The 22,296-nt window shown below is 37.3% G+C and overlaps 2 protein-coding genes across 10 annotated transcripts in view; one reads left to right on the forward strand and one right to left on the reverse strand.

Annotated features, from left to right (window-relative positions):
* CASK (calcium/calmodulin dependent serine protein kinase) overlaps window positions 1-22,296 on the reverse strand; it is a 187,195-nt gene that overhangs the window by 90,791 nt on the left and 74,108 nt on the right. For all 9 annotated transcript variants that reach the window (XM_030282940.4, XM_030282926.4, XM_030282892.4 and 6 more), the window contains exons 3-5: window positions 18,891-18,996; window positions 12,328-12,405; window positions 11,445-11,517 (exon numbers count right to left, since the gene is read on the reverse strand). In XM_030282940.4, coding sequence (XP_030138800.1) covers window positions 11,445-11,517; window positions 12,328-12,405; window positions 18,891-18,996 — 257 coding nt within the window. The remainder of the gene's footprint in view (window positions 1-11,444; window positions 11,518-12,327; window positions 12,406-18,890; window positions 18,997-22,296) is intronic.
* On the forward strand, window positions 2,948-8,875 carry GPR82 (G protein-coupled receptor 82). The gene is made up of 2 exons (XM_030282991.4): window positions 2,948-3,850; window positions 5,026-8,875. The coding sequence occupies exon 2, from the start codon at window positions 5,055-5,057 to the stop codon at window positions 6,036-6,038; it is 984 nt and encodes a 327-aa protein (XP_030138851.2). The 5' UTR covers window positions 2,948-3,850; window positions 5,026-5,054; the 3' UTR covers window positions 6,039-8,875.

Below are 22,296 nucleotides of genomic sequence, written 5' to 3' on the forward strand. Positions count from 1 at the left end.
AAACACCAGGCCTTGCAAGAAAATATTACTGAAGAACAAACGGTCCTGAAAAATCTTGGGAGATCTGCTGAAAGTCACACTGTGATGTGCCAAATGACCACAGAATCAGTCACTCAAATAGTGTCTTATTTCTCCTCTTCCCAGTGTTTCCTGATTACCTGAGTCTTCAGGTGTATTTTAACATGAAGGGAATTCTATTTGTTTTGCTTTCTGTATTTAAAGGCTAAATCAACACACATCCCCATATAACTGCATGAACCTCATTCTCCTCTTTACTCAAACCCATATACACATGGATTTCAACTGGTGTACCAAACTGTACCAGTACTGCACTGGTTTTGGCTGGGATAGACTTTTTCACAATATGGGCTTTGTTTTGGGCTTGTGATCAAAACAATGCTGACACCCAGGGATGCTTCAGCCACTGCTAAGCATCACTTGCACAACAAGCAGGACTTCACTGCCTCTGAGAACAGCCCAGCAGCGAGAGGCTGGGGGTGCACAGGGACGTGGGAGGGGACACAGCAGGGACAGCTGACCCCAGGGATATCCAGAGCACACGGTGCCATGCTCAGCAGTAAAAGCCAAGAAGGAAGCTTGGCTGTGTCACTATTTTTAGGAACTCACTGGGCACTGGTCAGATGGGGCTGCTTTCTATCACTTGGGGTTTTTTTGTTTCTGCCTGTTTCTTTTTCTTTAAGCTTATTAAACTCTCACAGAGGATGAATTTCCACTTTTACCCTACCAGTTCTGCCACCCAGCCCACTGGAGAGGAAGTAAGTGAATGTGTGGGATTTAGGAGCTTTTTGTGGATAAAACCACAAACACCTACTCTGGTAGATGCCAGCAGATTTGATCAGAGTATGTCAGACAAAGCAGGAGGGAGCAGCAGAAGGGGAGGTCTGTTCTGCAGCACAGCAGCCACAAGAACAAGAGGGGGAAGAGGCAAAAATCATAAAAAATTTTCTCACTTTTACCCTTTTGATTCTCCTCCCCATCACATTGAGGGGGAGTGAGTGAGCAGCTGTGAGGGCTCACCTGTCTATCAGGGTTAAACCACAACATCAACTTTCATTTTTGCACTGAAATTAAATGAAATTACGGTTTTAACTTGCAAACTGGTGTTTCTGAGGGCAGGCAAACAGCAATTATAAAAGAGGAGTGCAACTTATACCACTGAAAAACAACTGAGAATCACATTATTCCCAGAACTGGGAGGTTCACACATGGAAGCTTTAGTCTGATGCTCTGACAGCACACAGGTCTGTGAGAGACAGTGACAAAGCCTTGCTGAAGTTGAGGAATTTCATCACTGGGAATTTCCTTGGTTTTATGTTTTTTAGGGCCAGAAAACAAGTTGTCTGCATATAATGATGAAATGCAACATATGCTGCCTATTGGCAATATAAAATCTAGAACATGTATAAATTAAGAGTGTCATTGTTTGAGAATAGAGAAAATGTAAATCATTGAGGTGAATGATACACATAAAAATAATTACGAAGAACTTAAAAGTGAATGGCATAAAAAAATGAATGTGTTCTATTTGAGTATCTTCAAATACATTTTAGATAAAAGACTCCATTTGTTAGTTAGGCGAATGGAATAGTCCACTAAAAGAATAAGGAAGGTGTTTACTACAGCCTAGAACCAACTGCAACTGTATTCCTGGGACAGCAGCATTTTTAAAAAACTTACAATGCCTCATTACTTTGCTACTGCTCTCAGTAATCCATTCTAAAATAAAGTCTGATAGACTCTAGTTCACTACAACAAATTATTATTATACAATAATTCAGAAAAAAATGTAGCGGTTACCTCTTCTTACAGCATGAGTTATTATCATTAAATTATAAATACTACAGGCAATAGTAAATAACCAACCAAATAATAATAATAGTAATTTAACCAAACCTGTTAACTGGAATTGTTCACATCACTCTCAGCAACTTTTCAGAATATGCATTCTTGTATCTAAACCTCAGTGGAATGCCACAGCAACAAGGACTTCTAACACTACTTAGAAACTATTAAACATGTAATAAATAGAAGACTCTCTCTGTTAGAATGATTTTTAATATAATATATATTCAAAAGTGGAAAACAAGGTATAATTAAATCTAACAAGAACAAGAATTAAAGTACATGCAAACTAATTGCAGCTTTACAACCTAATTATTAATACTCCACAGAAAATAAATCTAATTGTAAATGAGTTCAGCCATGAATTCAGAATAGGAAGCCAGCTTTTATGTACATTATTTTAGAAAAAAAAAATTAGTAATAATAAGACTGAACAATGATAACAGATCTAAGGTGAATTTATGCTTAAACATAAAGCCAAACTAGGAAAACAAGAACTGTACCTAACTTCTGTTCTCATAAAGGAACTTATTTTTAGGTGCTGAAAAGGCTTTATCTTACAACCACAGATATGCCAGAAAGCAGAAAGCCCAAAAGTCTCAACTTCTGCAGAGCTAAACAGAGTTTGCTCTGTGATCACATCTACGCTGTGGAGGAAGGAAACTGTCCTGTGTACACCTCTGGATGATTTGTGTGAAACACTGCATTTCTTGGACAGTGAGTCCATTTTCCCTGCCAGAACCCCTGGATACATCAGCTGTAAATTGCTTCCACACAATCCATCACCTGACCAGCAGAAGAGATGTGTCCACTTGTGTCGGAATCTGTGGTATTGATGATTCCGAAATTGTAAAAAGTCTCTGTCTTTCTGCCCCGTTGCCAAAGCAGAAGCCATAATTGGTCTGTGCTGGTTTCAAGGTTGTTTATTCTGTTTATCTCTAACATGTTCTGCTGTCCTGCCGCAGCTCTGTCCTGCAGGGCAGCGTGTGGGGCTCTGCCCTCAGTGGGATGTTACAAACATTAAATACCAGAAACTACCTGTGCTGGATTTACAATAACGTGCCAATATCTGTCACCTATGTTGAACAGTGTGTCCCCAGCCTAAACCAACAGAAAAATGCCAACACCACAGTGAAACATGGAGGGCATGAAGAAGGAGAAAAAGGACAAGACACACCCAATTTCCTCCATCTTGTCCACTTTGAGCCCCTAATCTAGAAACTTAAAATTTTACTTTTGCACCTGTGCCACACCTAATTATTACTTATATCAGACACTCAGAGCTTGTAATTCATCCTGTAAGATTGAAAACTCTTTTCCATGGACAGAGATCACAGACAGTGTCTCTGGGGGCTCTGTCCAGGGGGGTTCCTGACCCCTGCCAGGGTCCCAGACCTGCCAGGGCAGCCAGAGGGAAGCTCTGGATTCCCACACCTTTGGTCACTCATGTGAGGACAGACATGGACACAGCACTGCTGCACGTGGCCTTTGGGAATAGGCAGCTTGGTGACAGCTTGTGGAGCTGAAAAGCTGTTAAATATGACTGAAAAGACAAGTTTTCATGCATAAAACAGCAGCATGAAGGAAAGTGGGCAGTCCTAAAGAGAACACCTCCACCCCCAAAAGAGGAAAGCACTATATAAATGATTGCAAGGTGTTTTTGTGCCATACCTAAAAGACTGTTCTAGCTGCTATTCCATGCTATCTCCTTTTTTTTCCTAATGGAGCTGTTCCTGACTTAACTTCAAAGCCTTTTTTGTATTTTTTTGTACATACATCATATTTTCTAAACTGTAAATGTCTGCCTCCTTCCTGCCATTGTAAAAGGGAAGTGTACACTCTGAAAACCTAGTTATGCCAGAGACAATTTTTTAACTGTACTCTCCAGCTTCCTGTGCCATCATTTTCACTGCAGCAGTGGAGATTAAACAGATACCAGACAGAAGTATTTCCTCTCAGCAAAGGAAGGTGCCTGCAGCTTGTATAGGTAAGCTTAAAATTACTACTTCTTTGTTTTACTTCATGAAATTTGGTCAGTTACACAAAAACTTTCATTAGACTTCTAAAATGAATAAATTAAACAATTACTTTGTGAATTCAACCCATTATAATAAACGTAAATAAAAAATAAAATAATATATATTTTAGTTCAACAATATCTACAGAACTTAGTGTACACTAAAATAAAAGAACTATAGAAGTTAGTTTAATTTGCAAGTTTGTCTAACACTGCGTACAGCATAGTTTTTATACTTGGTCTCTGTGCTTTTTATCATTGTCACACTGAATCCTCTTTAGCATCTGAGTTCACTTGTTTACAGCTGTTTAAAAAAAATATTATTTGTCTCTAAGTTTAAAATATGTTATTTTTTCCCATATGATTTGGTATTAAAAAAAGCTAACTAGGATACACTCCTCTAAAATATGTATGTATATCTATGCATACAACAGTAAAAACTCTCCACTACAGGGCTGTAAATAGAAATATCATTTTTTACACACAGTCATTGCACAGAGCTTTAATTTCTTATTTTCAGTTTGGAAATTGAGAAAAGACTGAAAACAGAACTTGGAAAAAATTAATATACTGCAGTTTTCAATAACCACTGTATATGCTAAAAATATATAGACTGAGTTGCTAAATGTACATGTGAGACATTAGAGCTCTGATAAAGTAACACTACATACAGACATAAGCACAGAATAAATACATATAGTGAGATTCTTACAGCATACAGACTAATTTATAGTTAAATGGAGGTACAGACACTCTTCTGCATTTCTGGAATTAAAGTAATTCTTTGCACTTAATTTGCTAATTTAATTTTAAATGGTCTGTAAGTGGTTTCCAAATTAGGTTACAGATGTTCCAAAAGATTGAGGAATAAACCAAGATCACAGAAGTTATTGCCAGACCCTAGCTTGAACCTTCAGCTTCCTCATTTATTTTATTACATTCTATGCACATAAAAGCTTCAGGGTTAACTTTTCTTCATGAAGTCTCAGTGGAAGAGAATGCCCAAACTGTAACCTCATGCAGACTTAAGACAGCAGCATCAAAGGAACACTGAAAAGTCAGAGAGATAGAAACAGCTGAGATAAGAGCAAAGAAGAGATGTTAGATGCACATTACAGAAATATTAAATTTTAACTGTATTTCAGCTCTGACCACTCAAGAAATCCTGCCATAAATGAACAACTCATCATGTCTCCAGCCATCGCCAGCTACCACCGTAGCTCTCCCCATCCTCTACTCCTGCCTGTTTCCCGCTGGAATCTTTGGGAACATTCTGAGTGCCTGGATATTTTCACGGAAAGTGCACACCCGGAGGACACAGTACATTTACCTGGCCAACCTGGTGATTGCAAATCTGCTGGTTTGCACCACCATGCCCTTCCTGGCTGCCTACTTTGCGGACGGGCACCGCTGGCCCTACGAGTCGGCGGCGTGCAGGATCGCCCATCACCTGAGCACGCTGGTGATGCACGTCAGCATGTACGTGACCATCACCATCCTGTGCTCCATCGCCCTCAGCCAGTACGCCACGCTGAAGAAGAACTTCACACAACGCTCCCCAGCTCTGCCAGGAACCTTCCAGGGGCGCCTGCTGCACAGCTTCCGGCGGCCAAAGTTTGCTAAATATTTGTGTGTTGTTATCTGGCTGATTGTGCTCTGCATAACAGCCACAGCCATCACCTACAACGTCCAGGAGAAGGTTTCAGGAGAGTTCCCCACCTGCTACAACGTCAGGGTAGAAGCTGGTGAACGTCCTGTAATGATTGCAGCTTGTCTTGCCACTGTGTGCTTTTTTCTGTCTTTTATGACCGTTTTGTGGTCCTACTATTCTCTTACCAGACATCTGAGCAGAATACAAAAAAACACCTGTATTGGAGAAAAACATCTAATTTACAGAACAGTGAAAAGAAACATTCTTGTCATCCAGATGATATTAACTGTCTGTTTTCTTCCATACCATATTTTTAGGCCAATTTTCTATGTACTGCTTAGAGACAATGACTGTCCAAGGTTAAACTATCTAGTGGAAATTAAAAATGTCCTTACTTGTATTGCTGCTACTAAAAGCAGTTTAGATCCAGTTATATCCCTTCTGTTAGATAAAACATTTAAGAAAAGTCTTTATGACCTGTTTACAAAATCCACACCAGAACATTAAAAACTCAATGATGATATTTTCATTGAAATGGGAAGGAATATGGAAAGATTTTCATAGACTATAAATAATAATAAACTAATTTTAACTAACTTTAGGCAGGCTTTGATATAAAATGGGAAATATTTAAATAAAATGGTAAACATATTGTATTTTCTTTTCAAATCATCTTGCTTGCTACATCAACATTAGCCATAATAAATCCAATGTGTATATCCAAATGAATCCAAGGAGTTTGTAGAGTGAACAGTGTAATACCCATTCATCCATGTAATACAGAAGATATTTTATATTCCACCTGTGGACAGTTCCTTTTACCGAAAAAGTCAAGGAAGAAGGCAAAAACTAGGCTGAAGTTGAGGACCCAGCTCTCCGTTGTTATCAGCAAGTTTTGGACACAGGTTTCCTTTACAATAAGGTTGAACAAAGCACAGACATTTTCCTTGGGATGGGTGAAGCACAGCTGTGTAACTACAAGTAACTACAGCAAGGCAGAACTGAGCAGTCAAAGCTTTCCAGATGGCAAAGTGCTGCTGACAGGACTGGTTTTTAGGTCATCAGTTGCAAGTCCGGGTGAGCAGAGCTGTTCACTACCAAAGTGCTTTTCTGATTTGCACAGACATGAACTCAAACCCCAACACTTCTGTCCTTCCTGAAATACACTTTATAGGGAATGTAGCTGCAGTTATCTCAGCAAAATGCCTGCCTGGGCTTGTTTCTCTTAACACAGTTTTTGAAGGCAGCATAGGCTGAAGACACTCCTCCTACATTTTTATAGTCACAACTACTTGTTCCCCAGTGCTTATCAAAAAGGCAAGAAAATGAATGAAACTTTGGGAACTACTAATTAAATATAACTTTGTGACAGACTCTTAGCAAGATCCCACACCAACATTTCAACATAGCACCAAAAAATGACATATGCCTGACTTCTATCCTATGTAATCTGCCCAAGATTACCTTTAAAGTTCTTAACTGCATCAAAGTTTTTCTTGCTTCAAATAGTGGAAAAGCTTTTGTGCAGTACAGGCAACTTGAGAAACTACAAATTGAGTCTGCATTAGTCCACCATTTGACAAAAGAGTTCATAGAGGAAAATCCCCCAAAACTTAGAAGCATGAGGGATGAGTGAGAGTTAGAAAAACTCTACAGCAGAACACAGCTTGTGTGGAAAACTTCTTGCATTGCTTAGACATGCTGGTGCCAAAATCAGAAGTTAGCAGGTGACATATGAATTGTTTAATAAAAACAATAAACAATTCATTTATATTGCAGTGAACACAAAATCATAAGGCAAACAGGCACAGCATCTGGTTTGCAAAGCAGTTTAGAGACCACAAGAGTCTGTCAAATTTTTGGTTAAACCATTCAAATATGCTGCCAGCTCATTGGTCAGAAGACATTTTGAGCTTTTTGACTGTGTCAGTAAATGACTGAAACATATAAACTTAGTGACCAGAAAGTTTGTAAATGTTCAACTCCAGGTAGGCCAAGCAGAATAAATACAATTTTCTCAGCAAAACTGCTTCTGAACATACTAACAGGTCAACAGGAAAAGGGCTGGACAAAACAAGCAAGGAGACCTTGAGATAGGAAGCAGGGGCACAGGAATGCAAATAAACAGGGGGAAAAGAGCACTGCCTGAAGAAACAGTGAGAAATAATACTGAAAGTTTTGGTTTTGGAGTCCCTTGTACATTGAATGAGGAAGTGTACCTCAGAAAAAAAGGTGGCCAGGTAGGACACTTCAGTTGCACCTCTGATAGTTTTGCAGGTTTTTCAGCCTTAATCACTTTTTAACAAATTAATATATGTGACAAAATCCTCACCAAGAAGTTGCTACTGGATCTCAAGGATCTACTAAGCTCTAGAAAATACAGAAAAAACACCAATTATTACTGAATATCCCCAGAAAGCATAAAATTAGTTTCAAAGTGAAAAGACTGAAAAGACTGGAAGGAAAGTAACATACAACAGATTTCTTGGTTTGGATATTCAAAGATGGAGTAAAGGGAAGATGGTATTAAAGAACAGACTCTATTTTGGTAATTTTGTAAACAGTCAAATATACAGTTAGATAAACACACACAAACACATATATACCACTTTTACTCATTTTTAGATATGTCTAAAAGCAGAAGTGTAGGAGTGTTGTATTCTACCAGCAAAATCAGAAATGCTGAGCTACAAGCAGTTCAGGCAATGGAAGACAGAAGTGGTAACTGAGTGTGCTCTCAGAATTCATATCACAGGTTAAGTTCTGTATAGTGCAAAAATCGCAATGCAAATCTATCCACAGATCAAGTCTCAGGTCACCTGACCAACTCAGATGTGTATATGACATGCAGTACAGAACATAATGCTTGGTCCTATTCCCTGGAAAAAATCCCTGGTTTTGACTCTCAGTCATAAAAATGTTGAATTGAATCTTAATGACAGAGAAGGCAGAATATGTGTATTTTTGCTTTAGCAGGTTTATCGATTTAGATGATTACATGCAGGAAACAAGCATTCATACCTATCAAGATAAAGCCATAATGAAAATTTTGGATGTCTGCATTTACTGACAGGCTCACCTTGACCCCACTTGCACACCAATTTACTAATCAGTAACATATGCAGGTACTCAAACTACGTGGAAATCATGGAACAAAGTTGGAGTAATTGGAATGAATTAAGGATAAAACCCCAGCAACTAAAGCTCTGGATGTAATTACTCTTACACCTGATATACTTTCACTCTTATATTCCTCAGTTATATTAAGAGGTATTTTTATAACAACATTTTTGCAACTACGGAAAATTCTACATAACAATAAAGGCTCACAAAAGATTGCAAAACCTCTTGATGTTTTACTGATAAAAACCATTCTGTTAAAGTTATTGCAAAAATAAGCCAGTGACAAATGGTACCCAAACTGCAGCAAGAGTTTTACAGGAAAAGACAAGAATCTCATTTCAGACTCACAACCTTCCCCTTTCCCTTTTGCTGTTCTCTTGTATAAAGACTTCTCTGTACACAAACTGCTCTGTAATAACATTTGGTAATAGAAAAGACTTCTTTTCAATGCTGCTACTTTCAAGAGCCACCTTCTGGGTATTCCTGACACTATAGCAAGGTTACGACAGAAGAAAAGGAATTGCTGAGTGCTCCATCAGTAGGCTGGCAGAACAGGAAAAAAATGTTGTAGTAAGGGAAAAAGTTCTTGACATTCACATTTCTGATGCACAGTTGTCTTGAGTTTTCTACCTTCCTGCATCTTCTATTTTCCTTACCATATGATCCAGCTTCCAAGCATTGCGGAATCATATTAACTGAGGGTGAAGCAAATTTGTAATTTTCAATGATTATAAAGCCTTTAAGCAATGCTGAAGGGGGTCAAATCATGTACACAGGTTCACAAAATATCTGGTTTCACAGAGCAGTGAGAGCAATTAGGACAACAACAGGCCATCCTGTGAAAGCTTTCATGTTTTGATTCTGACATGAGACATGGATGTGGGGCACAGGGAATTTGTCCCAGGCTTGAGTCACTTGGAAAAGTCAGGTGAAGCTTCTGGCACCAGACAACAGCAAACTTTAATTTTATCTACTCTAAACTGTCTAACTTCCTAATCAGACAGGAACTAAGGGAGCACAAAACCACCTGAAAGACACCTAAATCTTACATGGGCTATAGGGTGATGATTTTCCTGTGCAGCAAAAAATGACCAAGCAATTTACATTTCAAAATAACATTCACAGAAAGTCTAAAGGGGAGAAAAATGTAGCCTGACTATATCAATTAAAGCACTTTCACTCATTCAGGTAATTTCTGACGTGGTCATTTAGTCTATTTCCTTTCAAAACAACGTCTACAGTGACATCTAGAGCCTGGATACTGCAGTTAGTTTAATGTGTCCAACTCCCAAACCCCACAGCTCTGCACTGCTTTTGCCAGAACAAAACACTGTGGGTTTACACTGCTTTAGACTGATACCTTACACATTTTTTCCTAACCCATGTTATTTGAACAGGTTTATTTCTAAGGATAGTATTTAAAAAGAAAACCTCCTGTGAGTCTGAGGTTAGGGTAAGCACTAAACCCCACTTTAACCTCAGTGAAACTGCCTCCCTGAGAGGCCATCAAAGCTAAAACTTGGGGTTTTTTCAATAACATGGTCCAAAAGTGGCGCTTTCATGAAGACACAGCAACATAAAGATGATGTTAATTCTGAAATTCATGTGGTAACAAAACAAAATAATTAAAAGAAAAGTACCTAGAACCCTCAACACAGAATAAGATGAGACATTCTACCAGCAATTAAGAGCTGATACTCAAAAATTCTAATTTTAGACTCTGTTTTAAGAAATTACTATTAAAACAACAAATTTAAAAAGAAAGCCTGTTACATAATACTCTTGTTTCCTTGTTTTTAAAAGGAAAGGAGTAAGAGGTTGTGAATGGTCTGCAATGTGGGGTATAAAAGACCAAATGATTCCTCACAAAAACCACCAGTTCAGTGTCTGTACTCTCTCCCCTCACAGGTCACCTGCAGGAGTTTGAAGCAGAGTTTACCCTCTCTCCATCTCTCTATTCGCTAAAATCCAAGATCTCAAACTGTACCACCAGAGCTTGCTAGTATTTTCCTTAATTCCTACAGTGCTTGACTCACTTTGGATGAAACCAAACTCTTGGAGAAGTGGGAATAACTACTTTAGGTAATGACATTAACAAAGAACATGCATAATCAAATTGAAGAGAGTAAAGCCCACTTGGGTTAAAACTCCCAGCTACTTACATTAAACTACTTTAGGATAAACTACTTGCATAAATATCCATAGAAACAGTACAAAGTTTACCAGATTAAAACCAGTATGTACATACACTGATCTTAAACACTGCATTTATCCTCCCAAACTTATTTATATTAAAGAAGTTTTCACAGTAATAAATGTTTATTGGACTGTCTCCAAGAAGTAGATAATATTGCTAATATTGCAGCACTTAAGCCTGTGCATCTCTATGAAATCTTAGTGTGAATGAGGGCTGTCATTATGCTGTCAAATTGATGCCAATAAACTACCAATTCCAGTTTAATTTATGCAATTAATTTATATATACATTTTCCTAACAAGAAGAAAATGCAAGCAGATTTCATATGAATATTCAAAAACTAGAAATTAAACTGACTTTCAAAGCATGTTGTAATCAAATGCATGTGTAATTTGTGAATACAGACCTCCTAAATATTCTATATTGATGGAATTAGGGTGGGCTTTAATCTTACATGACAAAATAATAGCAAAGACAACTCAGCAAATAGAGATTTCTTTTCTAGAGCTCCTCCCTTCTCTAAATTACAGAAATTGAAGATCTGTACTTTGCACTATTGTGGTGAAGAAAAAGAAAGTAATTAAGCCACTTACCTTCACATCTCTGTGAATTATATTATTATCATGACAGTAACGTAGAGCTTCCAGTATCTGTCTCATGTAATGACTGAAAAAACAAAGACATTATACATGACAAACCCGCAGGAAAAATTACTATACATATTTAACAATCTAAATATTAGGAGTCTAACTGTATAAAACTAGTCAACCAATTTAACTTCAAATATACAGAGTTTTGTAGAATAGAGTTTAGGTTTATAGCAGTGAATAATACAATAATACTGGAGAAAGCCTTGAGCAACATGATACAAAGGCTGTGCTGAGCCTGCCCCGAGCAGGAGGTTCAAATACAGACATGCAGGTCTCCTCCAACCGGGTTCCTATCATGCTAAAAAATCTAAAGTGTTGAGAAAAGCAAATGAAGAATGCTGTGGGTTTTGAGCTCAACAATCAGGCCATTAGGACAGTGGATTTCATTACCCTTTCGCAGTTTTATAGACTCTTTCATCTTAGTTAATCTCATAAGCGAAAAGGTGAGGTGACCATAAACACAGTGATACATTAGAAAGAAAAAACCAAACCAACTCCATCTAGCAAGACCAGCAAAACCCTCACTCTGTCAGGTTGTGTCACTTAATACCATCATATGAGAGATTCATAAAGGCAAACACAACCGATTAGGTATCAGATGTGAAATACAGTTTTACTCAGTAATTCATCCAAATCTGTAACTAGTAAATGGCAAAATGCTCCAAAATTCTACTTTGATTATGCTAATTATTGCAATAAACATCTAGAGTGTGGAAACAGGATTATTTATAGTACAACTTTCAACTTTTACCTAACAGATTGTACAACACTATATTCCATTCTTTCCTATTTATCCTGAGGGATTAATTAAAATTATAATAAATACCTGGCTACAGCCTCACTGTAGACAAATCCAGCATCTGCTCTCTTCACAATTTCAAAACACAGGTCTGCTCCATCCATACTGCAGGTAAAAAGAGGCAAAAATGCTTAAAATTGATAATTACAATCAATTACATAAAAATGCTTAAAAAAATCTATTTATTTCCCTTACATAAATCCTACATAAAGTACTCTAAATATAAGTACAGTGTATTACTCAATGAAAACAGCATTTAATGGGTAATCTAATAGAAAATGGCTTGCCACAGGTTAACCATTTTATGTCCCTCAAGTCATGTAAGTTCTCTTAAAGCGTTACCAATACCAAACATTTACTTAATTGCTTAAACTGCTCATTGAACAAGGTGTGCAAGAAAAGTCAATGCCCTGCAAAGAGGACACTGCAATTTAACAATTAACTCCTGATACTAGGTTAAGTGTGTTCTTACAAGCATTACAAGTGCAACTCTATACTAATGACTGCAGTAATAAAAAATGGTACTCAATTTGAATTTTAAATGAAGACTTTAAAAATACTCTAGAAGTACAGTACAGTCTTGCCAGTTGGCGCTCTCCTGTGGATAATTAAGCAGCCAAGATGAGATTTTACAGCTCAGAGATACCTGAGAACACTGACAGCCCACACATACTGTATCACCAGCTCTGAAACTTGATACCTTTTTCCTCTTCTCCCTCATTTTTCTGATCACCAAACTTCCCAGAATGAGCAGCATTACACTTTGGATGCAGATATGTTCACAGACCTTAGTCTGAAATTAGGCTGCCATTTCTCTAAAATGAAAGCAGGCTGGTGCTGCCCTTCTTTTCCTCTCCTGAAAGGGACCTAAGATTGGTATCTAGAAATATTCACAGCTTGATGGGGCAAGAAGACAGCAACAAGAGTTAACAGGAAAAAAAAAAATCACATAACTCATGTTTAATAAGGCGCTTGCAAAAATATTGGATGTAACATGACATCTTCAGCCTTCACACCTTTTCTTTTTTACTCTCCACAAAGAATTAAGGGGGAAATAACCCAAAAGGCTGGATTTCCAGAGCATTTGGACATCAAACAGTCCCAAGGCTGTTTCAGTAAACTATTCAAAATATCAGCATAACTTCGCTTTGTTACATACCTGCAATGACAAATTTCTGCTTAGGGAGCCACAAGCCATGTGCAGAAGCTTTAATTCCCAAATAAATCCCAAAGGTCTCCCTCATGCAAAATACACTATCATGTGGCTAGAGCACTGACAACTCTAAGAGGGACTGGTGACCAAAAGAAAAGCACATTGAAGAGTGCAAAGAGCCCCATATTGCCAAACCATGTCTGTTCTTCACTGAATCAATATCCCTCTGTAGGTTTTTTCACCCAGCAGTTTTTCTGTCTTGCACAACTCCTCACACAGGTCTGCATACAGGGCTAAATATCACCCAGAGGCTATCACAGAGTCCCTACAGCAGCCATGGGGCAGGGACACTGAGAGCAGCATAAACCTGGAATTAATTCACTGGTTTATTGGAAAAAATCCCTCCTGACAACCTCTCAACTTTTTCTCAAATGTAGAATATACAAAATGTATGATCAGTTACCAAAAATAAGGAGATGTCATTCTCATGAAGCAGAAGGACTCTTTAGAAGACTAATTATCTGTACTTTGTAAGAAGTCATTAAAATTAAAGATCCAGAAGCACTCAAGCTTTTTAGCAGCACCAATAGTTCCTGAGACATGGAGGGAGGAGTGTAATGTTTCTACATTGACTTTTCTATTATACAAGGTGTTTATAATCAGCATGGTCTTTAACATCTATTTCTAGTTCCCACTTACAGATTCCAGAATTTTTAATCAAAATTTTGTACCACTAAGTGCCAGTTTGAATTTCTTCTTGGCACATATGTTTGAAAGTTTTACTCCATTAACTCTGTTGGCCTCCCAAGCACAAATATGAGTTGGGTGTACTTCAATCTCTGACTTCAACTGACCATTTTTTCAAGACAAAACCTTTTTTTTAAAGACAAAATTATGATTCATGTGTAAAGACAGTTTTATCACTCCATGTGACACAATATATTCAATACATGATATTGAATTTTACCTAAAAAGCATGAGACTTTTGCCTAGCTGAGGCTGAAAAAAAGTCAGAGTCAACCTAAGGTATAAGAAATCCAAGAAAATTCAGTTAACCAACAGAGTAAAAACTCAGCAGTAGCTCAACCACTAGATGACTTTGCAGAAATTGAAAGCCTTGTATGGTACAAGAGCAATGAAGTTTTGGAATATTGATGGAATGAAAGTTCAAGAAGTCTCAAGGGTTTGCAACTATCGGCATAAGCATGTGAAAACCACAAAAAAAGAAAAAAAAAAAGATAAGTGGATAAATCCACTGAAGTAAACATACAAATATATTCATGCTAAGGACATAAGCCGATGATGCATAAAAATTTGGGAAAAATCAGAACATAGTTGTAGCCTGAGAAAATTTCCTGACACCAGCAGAGGGAGCTCATGGAAAGGACATGAACTGACTGGGACTGATGTGTTTTAAATAAATAAATAAATACACACAGTAAGTAAATATATGTATATCTATATATCTGCTCTGACACCAGCAGTGACTGAAGAACAGACATCATACTGCATAAGAAATCTGTGTTTTCATATTGGGGTATGATAGCTTTGAATCTGCAGACCTAATAGGATGTGGTCTGCAATTTAATTCATTGAAGAATGAGAAAGCTTTAGAAGCACTGCTTCACTCAGAGAACAGAATTATTAGTTAATAAAAGTAAGATAAAAGAATTCAGAGTTGACAGACTGCTCTTACTGAGTTTATTGGGTTTTGTACCATGTATGTTTAAGGCTTGTGCACAATGGCATTTTTGCCCTCACCTGAACAGTTTTCATAGACTTGCCTTCTTCATTTACCCCAAATAAGCCTACTGCAACCCTGTTAAATACTGCTTTTATGAATTTGAGATTTTAAACCTGAAGCATTTTTACATGTTAGCTACATTAAATGGCAAAGCTGTATGTATACAACTAGATTTACATACTAAACAACTAAACTGCTAAATCTTAACAGATCAGTTCTTCTAACGTCCCAAGATATAAATCTCTCTTAGAATGCACCAAGAAAAAAACCCCACCTAAGTATAGTGAGACAATATTCTGCAAATTACCAAATACTAAGGTATTTTGGAATGCACTCACTGCTCCTGTATCTGAGCTCTTCAGCATGGAAGTACTCTCAGTCCATACATACAGAGGATAAACTGCAAATAATGTACTCATAAGTCTAAAATCTAGTTTTCAGACCCTTCAAAATGAATACTTACTTTCTTTTAGAAATATTGCAAGTAGCTCTGGCCCTTCTCAAAGTATTCTCATTGATAAAAATCAATGATCATTAGGAAAAAATATAATAAGCAATAGAATATGAAGTGACACTTGTATACCACAGAGAAAACAGTATTCTAAATAAAACCAGGAGGCTTATGTCTTATTCACATATAGGTTCAGTCTCTACAAATGCCTGAAAGAGGTTGTAGCCAGGTCAGGGTTGGTTTTTTCTCTCAGGTAACAAAAGCAATCACAAAAGGCAAAATGGCCTCAATTTGTGCTAGGGGAGGTTTCCATTGGGTAGCAGTAAAAATCTCTTCACTGAGAGGGTTGTCAAGCATGAGAACAGGATGCCCAGGTTAATGGTGTAGTCACCATCCCTGGTGTTATTTAAAAGATGTGTAGATGGGGAGTTTAGGGACATGGTTTAGTGCGGACTTGGCACTGCTGGGTTAATGCTTGGACTTGATCATCTTAAGAGGTCTTTTCCAACCTAAATGACCCCATGATTCTACACAGCTGCCAGCAAATAACACCAAAAATGGGAAAGAAAATTGCAACTCTATTATAGAGAGTAGAAGTGGCCTTTCCCAGATATTAGGTGTCTCTAGAGCCTCCAAGGGATCATTTCCTTCAGAGTAAAGAGTCCCTCCGGAGGCGCAGCTGGGATGTGTGTGAGGGAAATAATTTTGCACAGGTAGATCCTCTCTCATTTGTAATGCTTTTAAAATAATATTTTCACCTTAGCAATAAGGCCTTCTGGGATAGGGACTGCTTCTTACCCTACACATGCACTTCATCTATTATGGCCACCTGCTTCAGTGCAATTTATTACAGCAGCACCATGCAGCCTACTGGTAATAATCTGAGATATGGGCCATTCTAAAGAGTGCTTGAGCTTGTGTATGAATAAGGGGTTCAAAACAGAGCTCATTTTTTTGGTGTTAAATGTTATTGCTACTGTGCATCTTCATCGGTGCTTCTATGAATCGCAGTTTGATTTTTAAAATGTTTATTTTCACAAAAGCTTTCCAAACTGGGCACAAATTGTACATTTTCCTGAGTGGTTCAATCAGCTGTTCCCAGGTACATGCTACATTTGCTTGTTTCATTTGTGCTTCTCCTGTATCAGTAAGTTTGGCAAGATATTCAAGGTCCTCATAGCAGCTGCCCCAGCAAGCTCACAGCCTATGAAACAACAGTGAAAAAAATGTCTCATTTATGTTCAAGTGATGGCACCAAGGTTTAGGTTTGGTTATTCCACACATTTTATGTGCTAAGCCTGCCTCAGTTTTCAAGCAAAGCACCTGTGAGCCCATAAATCACTCATCACAGCAGGGTTTAGCTCTGCAGATCTGTGCTGTCCCCTCCTCAGTCCCTTCAGAGTAACTAGACTCTAATAAAATATATTTTATTACTGTAGATAGAAATTTGCTGCAAATCAGTTGAGCTGGTTACAGTAACAACATAATGAACAGAAAGCAGTATGGAGGAAAATTAATTACCTACAGAGATGTACAGAGATGCTTTTCTGCTAACTCCAAGTTTGTTTTTCTGGTCACAGTTACAGAGTGTGGCCCTGGCTGCTCACACTCGGACAATGAAGTCTCACTCCACACAAACACCAGCCTGCTGCTGAATCCTTTACCAAAGCATCCCCTCCAGCACAGCCCCACATCCTGCCACAGCCCTTCCCCTCCCTCCCACATTCTGAGCACAGGTGTTCCTACAGCCTTGCTTTCTATCACTGCTACAAAAGACTGATGACTTTTGTGTACAAAGGAGACAAGGACATACATATGATAAACAAAATCATCATCCCTCAAATAATTCAGCTTGGTAATTCCTTCTTTCATGTGGCCTGAAGTTAGGTGCAGTATTTGTGTAGTAATTCTCATTGTTCAGACTTGCTTTTTGTGTGTACAAACATAAATTATAATAGGATTGTCATTAAAAAATAATTACTGCTTTTGTCTCCTATTTCGGAGCTATCAGCATGTTAAAAATAGAAGCAACCCTTTTTTTTTCCTATTTCAAAATCTTGTTAATTATCTGAGTATGACTACCCAAGGTGTACATAATTATTTTATAATAGGGTAATTAAAGTCCCATGGTCAATGCTTTGGGATTTTCAAAATAAAATGCAAAGTCAGTATTGAATAAAAATGTACAGAGAGGAAAGCATAGAACAATTACTTCACAAAATTGCAAGTTTATGAATTCATCTAAAAAATGCCCAATTTTTTTTTACCTAATGTTTTTGTTGTGGCTTTTCTACTACCTCAGTGGTAAAACATGTGAGAATTATTTTTTAGGTGGACATTTCAAATCAAAGTCTTGGCTCTAGTGGGCAAGCCAGTTTTACCTAACAAACCTTTATGATGTGGTTACTCCAACATCAGCAGCTCAAATCCACCAGAAAACATAACGGAGGAAGATCAGAGAAATTTAGGAGGTAAAAATATATATGCCCAAACTGACTAGGAATGGATATACAGGGAGCATAAAAAGAAGAGCTGGTAGGCAGAGAGAAAGAAGATCCAATACAGAACACGCCCAAAAGACCATTTCACATGTCTGGTTGTATCCTTCCCATTTAGATAAACCTAACTCAGGAAGGTTTCCTCAAAGAAAAGAATGTGGTCATTTTGGGGCTGTCTCCCTTCTTTGTTTCTTGATGTTGAATAAAAATACCTGTCCATTGCTGAAAAGTCACATTTTCCTACCTCTTACAACTAAACTCTTACATTCAAACTTCCAAAACAGATCTTGTAGAAAAAAAACCCTTTTCATATATTGTGAACAAGTATATTGATTTGTAAGAACACTTAAAAACAGCAATAACTTTACTTTCTTATCTAATGATAGAAAAGCAGTGCTAAAGAAGAAACAGTGTGAAAAAAAAAAGAAATAAAATTTCATATCTGGAACAAAATACCCTCAGTTACCCAAAGATGATGTCTATCAGCAGATTTTCAACTTTTCTTACCCTGCAGCCATCAAAAAAGATCATGCCTTTCTTTAGAAAGCCCTGGTGTTCACCACTTAGACAATGGTACAACTTTTTTTTTATTATCTGGGACAACCTGGACTTGCCAGAAATAAAGTTTTTCAAAGTACTCCAGCCCTCTGAGCTACAAAACCTACTGCAATGAGCAGACATACTTTTAGGATTTTATTTAGCAAATGACAACATGGAAAGGTAAAATCAAGGCAAGAAACTTACAACTCAAAGACCATATAAAGCATTCCATCTGAGCTGTATGTCTCCAACAGTTCAACAATGTGAGGATGCTTCAGCATGTGACAAATACTGGCTTCTCTCTTCAGATCTGTAGAAGACAAGAAGGTAGTTGCAGGTTAGCTAGATATTCAAGCTGTTTAGAACACAATGTTTGGAAAGATGTACACATTTGAAATTTCTAGAAAATTCATTCATCTTTATAAAGAACTCTGACAAGATAATATTTAATTATGTTTAATTCAAATACTCACATATGTCTCAAAATTTAACAGATTCTTGAATTCACATATTAATAGAAAATCTCCTTGGTCATAATCTGAAGAACTCTACAGAACTAAGTTCCTTGAATGTACAGGTGCAGACTACACTGAGATTTTAATCCTAAATATTTAACAACACTGCAGAATTACCTCCAAATGCAGAAGACAGACTTACACCACACTACAGGACTAGTAAGAACTGGAGGTCTCTACTCTAAATCCTCTGCTCAAAGCAAGGTGAAGCAGAGCAGATGGTGCAGGGCCACACCCAGCTGAGCTCTGAACATGTCCAGGTGTGGAAACTCTACAACCTGCCCAGAAAACCCACACCAGCACCTGATCATCCTCAGAAGTAAAGAAGTATTTTTCTTATGGTTAAATTTCTTGCAGTTTACTTCTTCAATAGCATTTATTTTGAAATCACATTATATTAAATGACACTGGAAATTTTAATCAGCATATGTTAGTTTGCATCTCTGTTCTAGAAAAGAGTGAATAAAGCAGGAAAAGTTGCAGTTAAAAGAAGAGCAGAAACCACTCTGAAATCTCTCAAATCTTGAAAGATTTTGTTTTAAACAACACTCTTACTTTTTCTGATCACAAATCAATCCTTCTGCAGATAAAGAAATGCAAAAAAACAAACCACTCTGAATTAATTTTCTTTCTTCTTTGTTCAAACAATTTGGTATTTCTATTATTTAATCATCCTTAAACTTTTTTTCTTTTAAGTTATCTACTTACATTCTAGAAAGAATAGCAAAATCTTGAATTAATAGCTTTGATGATAATTTGATAAGTGAGGAAAATATCAGTATGAATTCTGAAGCAGACATTTTACTTTCCTATTCTCTTTCCATACAATTGGTCATTGCTCAAGAATGACCTACACATGCATTTATGGAGAAATAACATCATGATTTCTTGGTTTGAAAATAATTACCATATAATTGGGCTACACTAGAAAGAAATTTACAATGCACTATTTTCACATGTGCCTCTTACATTCTTAACATGAATCAATTATACTGAAAAATGCAAGCAGCAAGATAAACATTCCTTTATATGAAGCATGTAACAGGTAACTCAGATTTATGCTAGACTCTGGATCTTTCAGCCATCTATACATTCAAATGAAAAGCTGAGAGTTTGGAAATGACTACATTTCAATCCAAGAAAAATGTACAGATCCACAAAGTGCAGATTTTGCTCCAGAACTTTCATATTACACCTGCATTATGTGTCCCCTCCCTCACAACCATGCAAATATAATCTAAAAGCAAAATGACAGAGCGATCCTTTAGAAACCATAATGTAATGGCATCTTAGGAGGTGCAAGCAGAACAGCAAACAGAAGTATCATTCAGTGATACAGAAGAAATGTTGATAAAGAAATTAATGTAAAATTTGGTCTTTATTTGTCCATCTATTTATTTAGGTGAAATTCTACAACCTAAGGAAACAGCAGTATGTCTTTCACTATGGAAAATACATTATCAGTTCTTACATCACCTTAATGCAGAATAACTACTGAAGCCACACTGTAACCTTCCCTTCCATCACAATAGTCAATGATTTGACACTAAATGGTTCCCACCCCTTTCCCAGGCAGAGAGGTTCACCCTACTACACATCCAGTCCTTTCTAAACAGGATCAGAGATGAGCACATTGAGACCAGTGTAAGAGAATGAAAAACTGTTATTCTGAGAATGACTATGATCTTCAGAAAATAGGCTGCTTTTATTTTGTCTCTTACTTTATAGCAACTTTAATGCCACCACACTTTGCTGTGGATCCAATACCTATTTCAAATAGAAAGCCAAGTGAAAATACCCAAAATGAAATTGCAGGAAAGTTCTGCTTTATATACAGGCAAAAACTGTGTTCAAAAGAGTTTATTTTGGCTGCTCCCTTTATTAATATTTTGTGGGCTTTATTTGAAAGGAATTAGAACTGAAAGGAAGAAAGTATATGCTGCCATTTCCCTCATTCCTCTGTGTAATATTGGATGAGTGCAGCAATTGCTCAGACTGAGCACCAGCACATGAGGAAGGAGAAACAAAGTGGAAAATAAAATCTCCAAACAGGAAAACAAATGAATAGAAGTTACAGAACAAGGTTTTTTATGACTAAGGGGTCTTGGGGCTAAGAGCAGAACAAAGTCCTATTTTAAACACAGCAGGGACTTGTTCAATAGCAGGGCTATTAAGAAAAAGAAAACGAGGTATAAAGAGACAGACAAGCACATACCACACTGATTCAACAAAGCCACAGGGCAGGAAAGAGATGATGGATTCTGAAGTACATTCGGACTGTGACCCAAAGGTCAAAATAAGTCATGTTTAAGACCAGTAAAAAGGAAAGGGGAGGAGGAGAAAAGGCAGAGATGACACATTTCATTGTTTTCACTCAAAAAAATGACATCAGCATCTGCTCAATCATTTATCAAATGCTTTTTCTAGACTGAATTAAATTTTACCTCCACAGGTCAAAGAGGTAAATAAAGTCCCAAGTATCCACATACATGTTCTGAATCCAACACAAACTTCGCTTGCACCAGGTGACTGAGGATATCCCAAGAAAAATCCTGTTACTGTCTTGTGAGCCACAATATTATCTGTGGCATCATTCTGAATACCACATTGTATGAACTATTTCCTACCCTCTGTTAAGTTTTCTAAACCTCTGCTGAGTATTTGAGCCATGTTGTGTAGTAATAAAGGTCCCATACACACATCCCATATTCAAATTATCCTTTCATATTCCAGACATCTACAAAAGATTCAAGACAACTCTAGAATCTGCCAATGGAGCAAGATGGCTTTAAGCAGCAAGAGGTGATGTGTCATTTAGCAGTGGTCATGTGTCCCATCTCTACAGCAGCCTCCTCCACTAGTAAACAAAATTTACCTGCATGTCTTGGAATCTAAACCAAACTGTCATCTTTTACTGGCTGGACAATTTAACTTCACTTGAATCCCTTTCTGAACCCTTCATCCATTCATTTTTCTCTTGTTCTTCATATGGCTGAAGAAATGACTTTCTGGTTCATTCTTTAAGCCTTCCCTGTCAGCACTTTTTTCAAATTTAGACATAATTGACAACAGTGATAATAAATAGAACTGCAAGT

Source organism: Taeniopygia guttata, chromosome 1 (assembly GCF_048771995.1).
Source record: "Taeniopygia guttata chromosome 1, bTaeGut7.mat, whole genome shotgun sequence".
Taxonomy (NCBI): Eukaryota; Metazoa; Chordata; class Aves; order Passeriformes; family Estrildidae; genus Taeniopygia; species Taeniopygia guttata.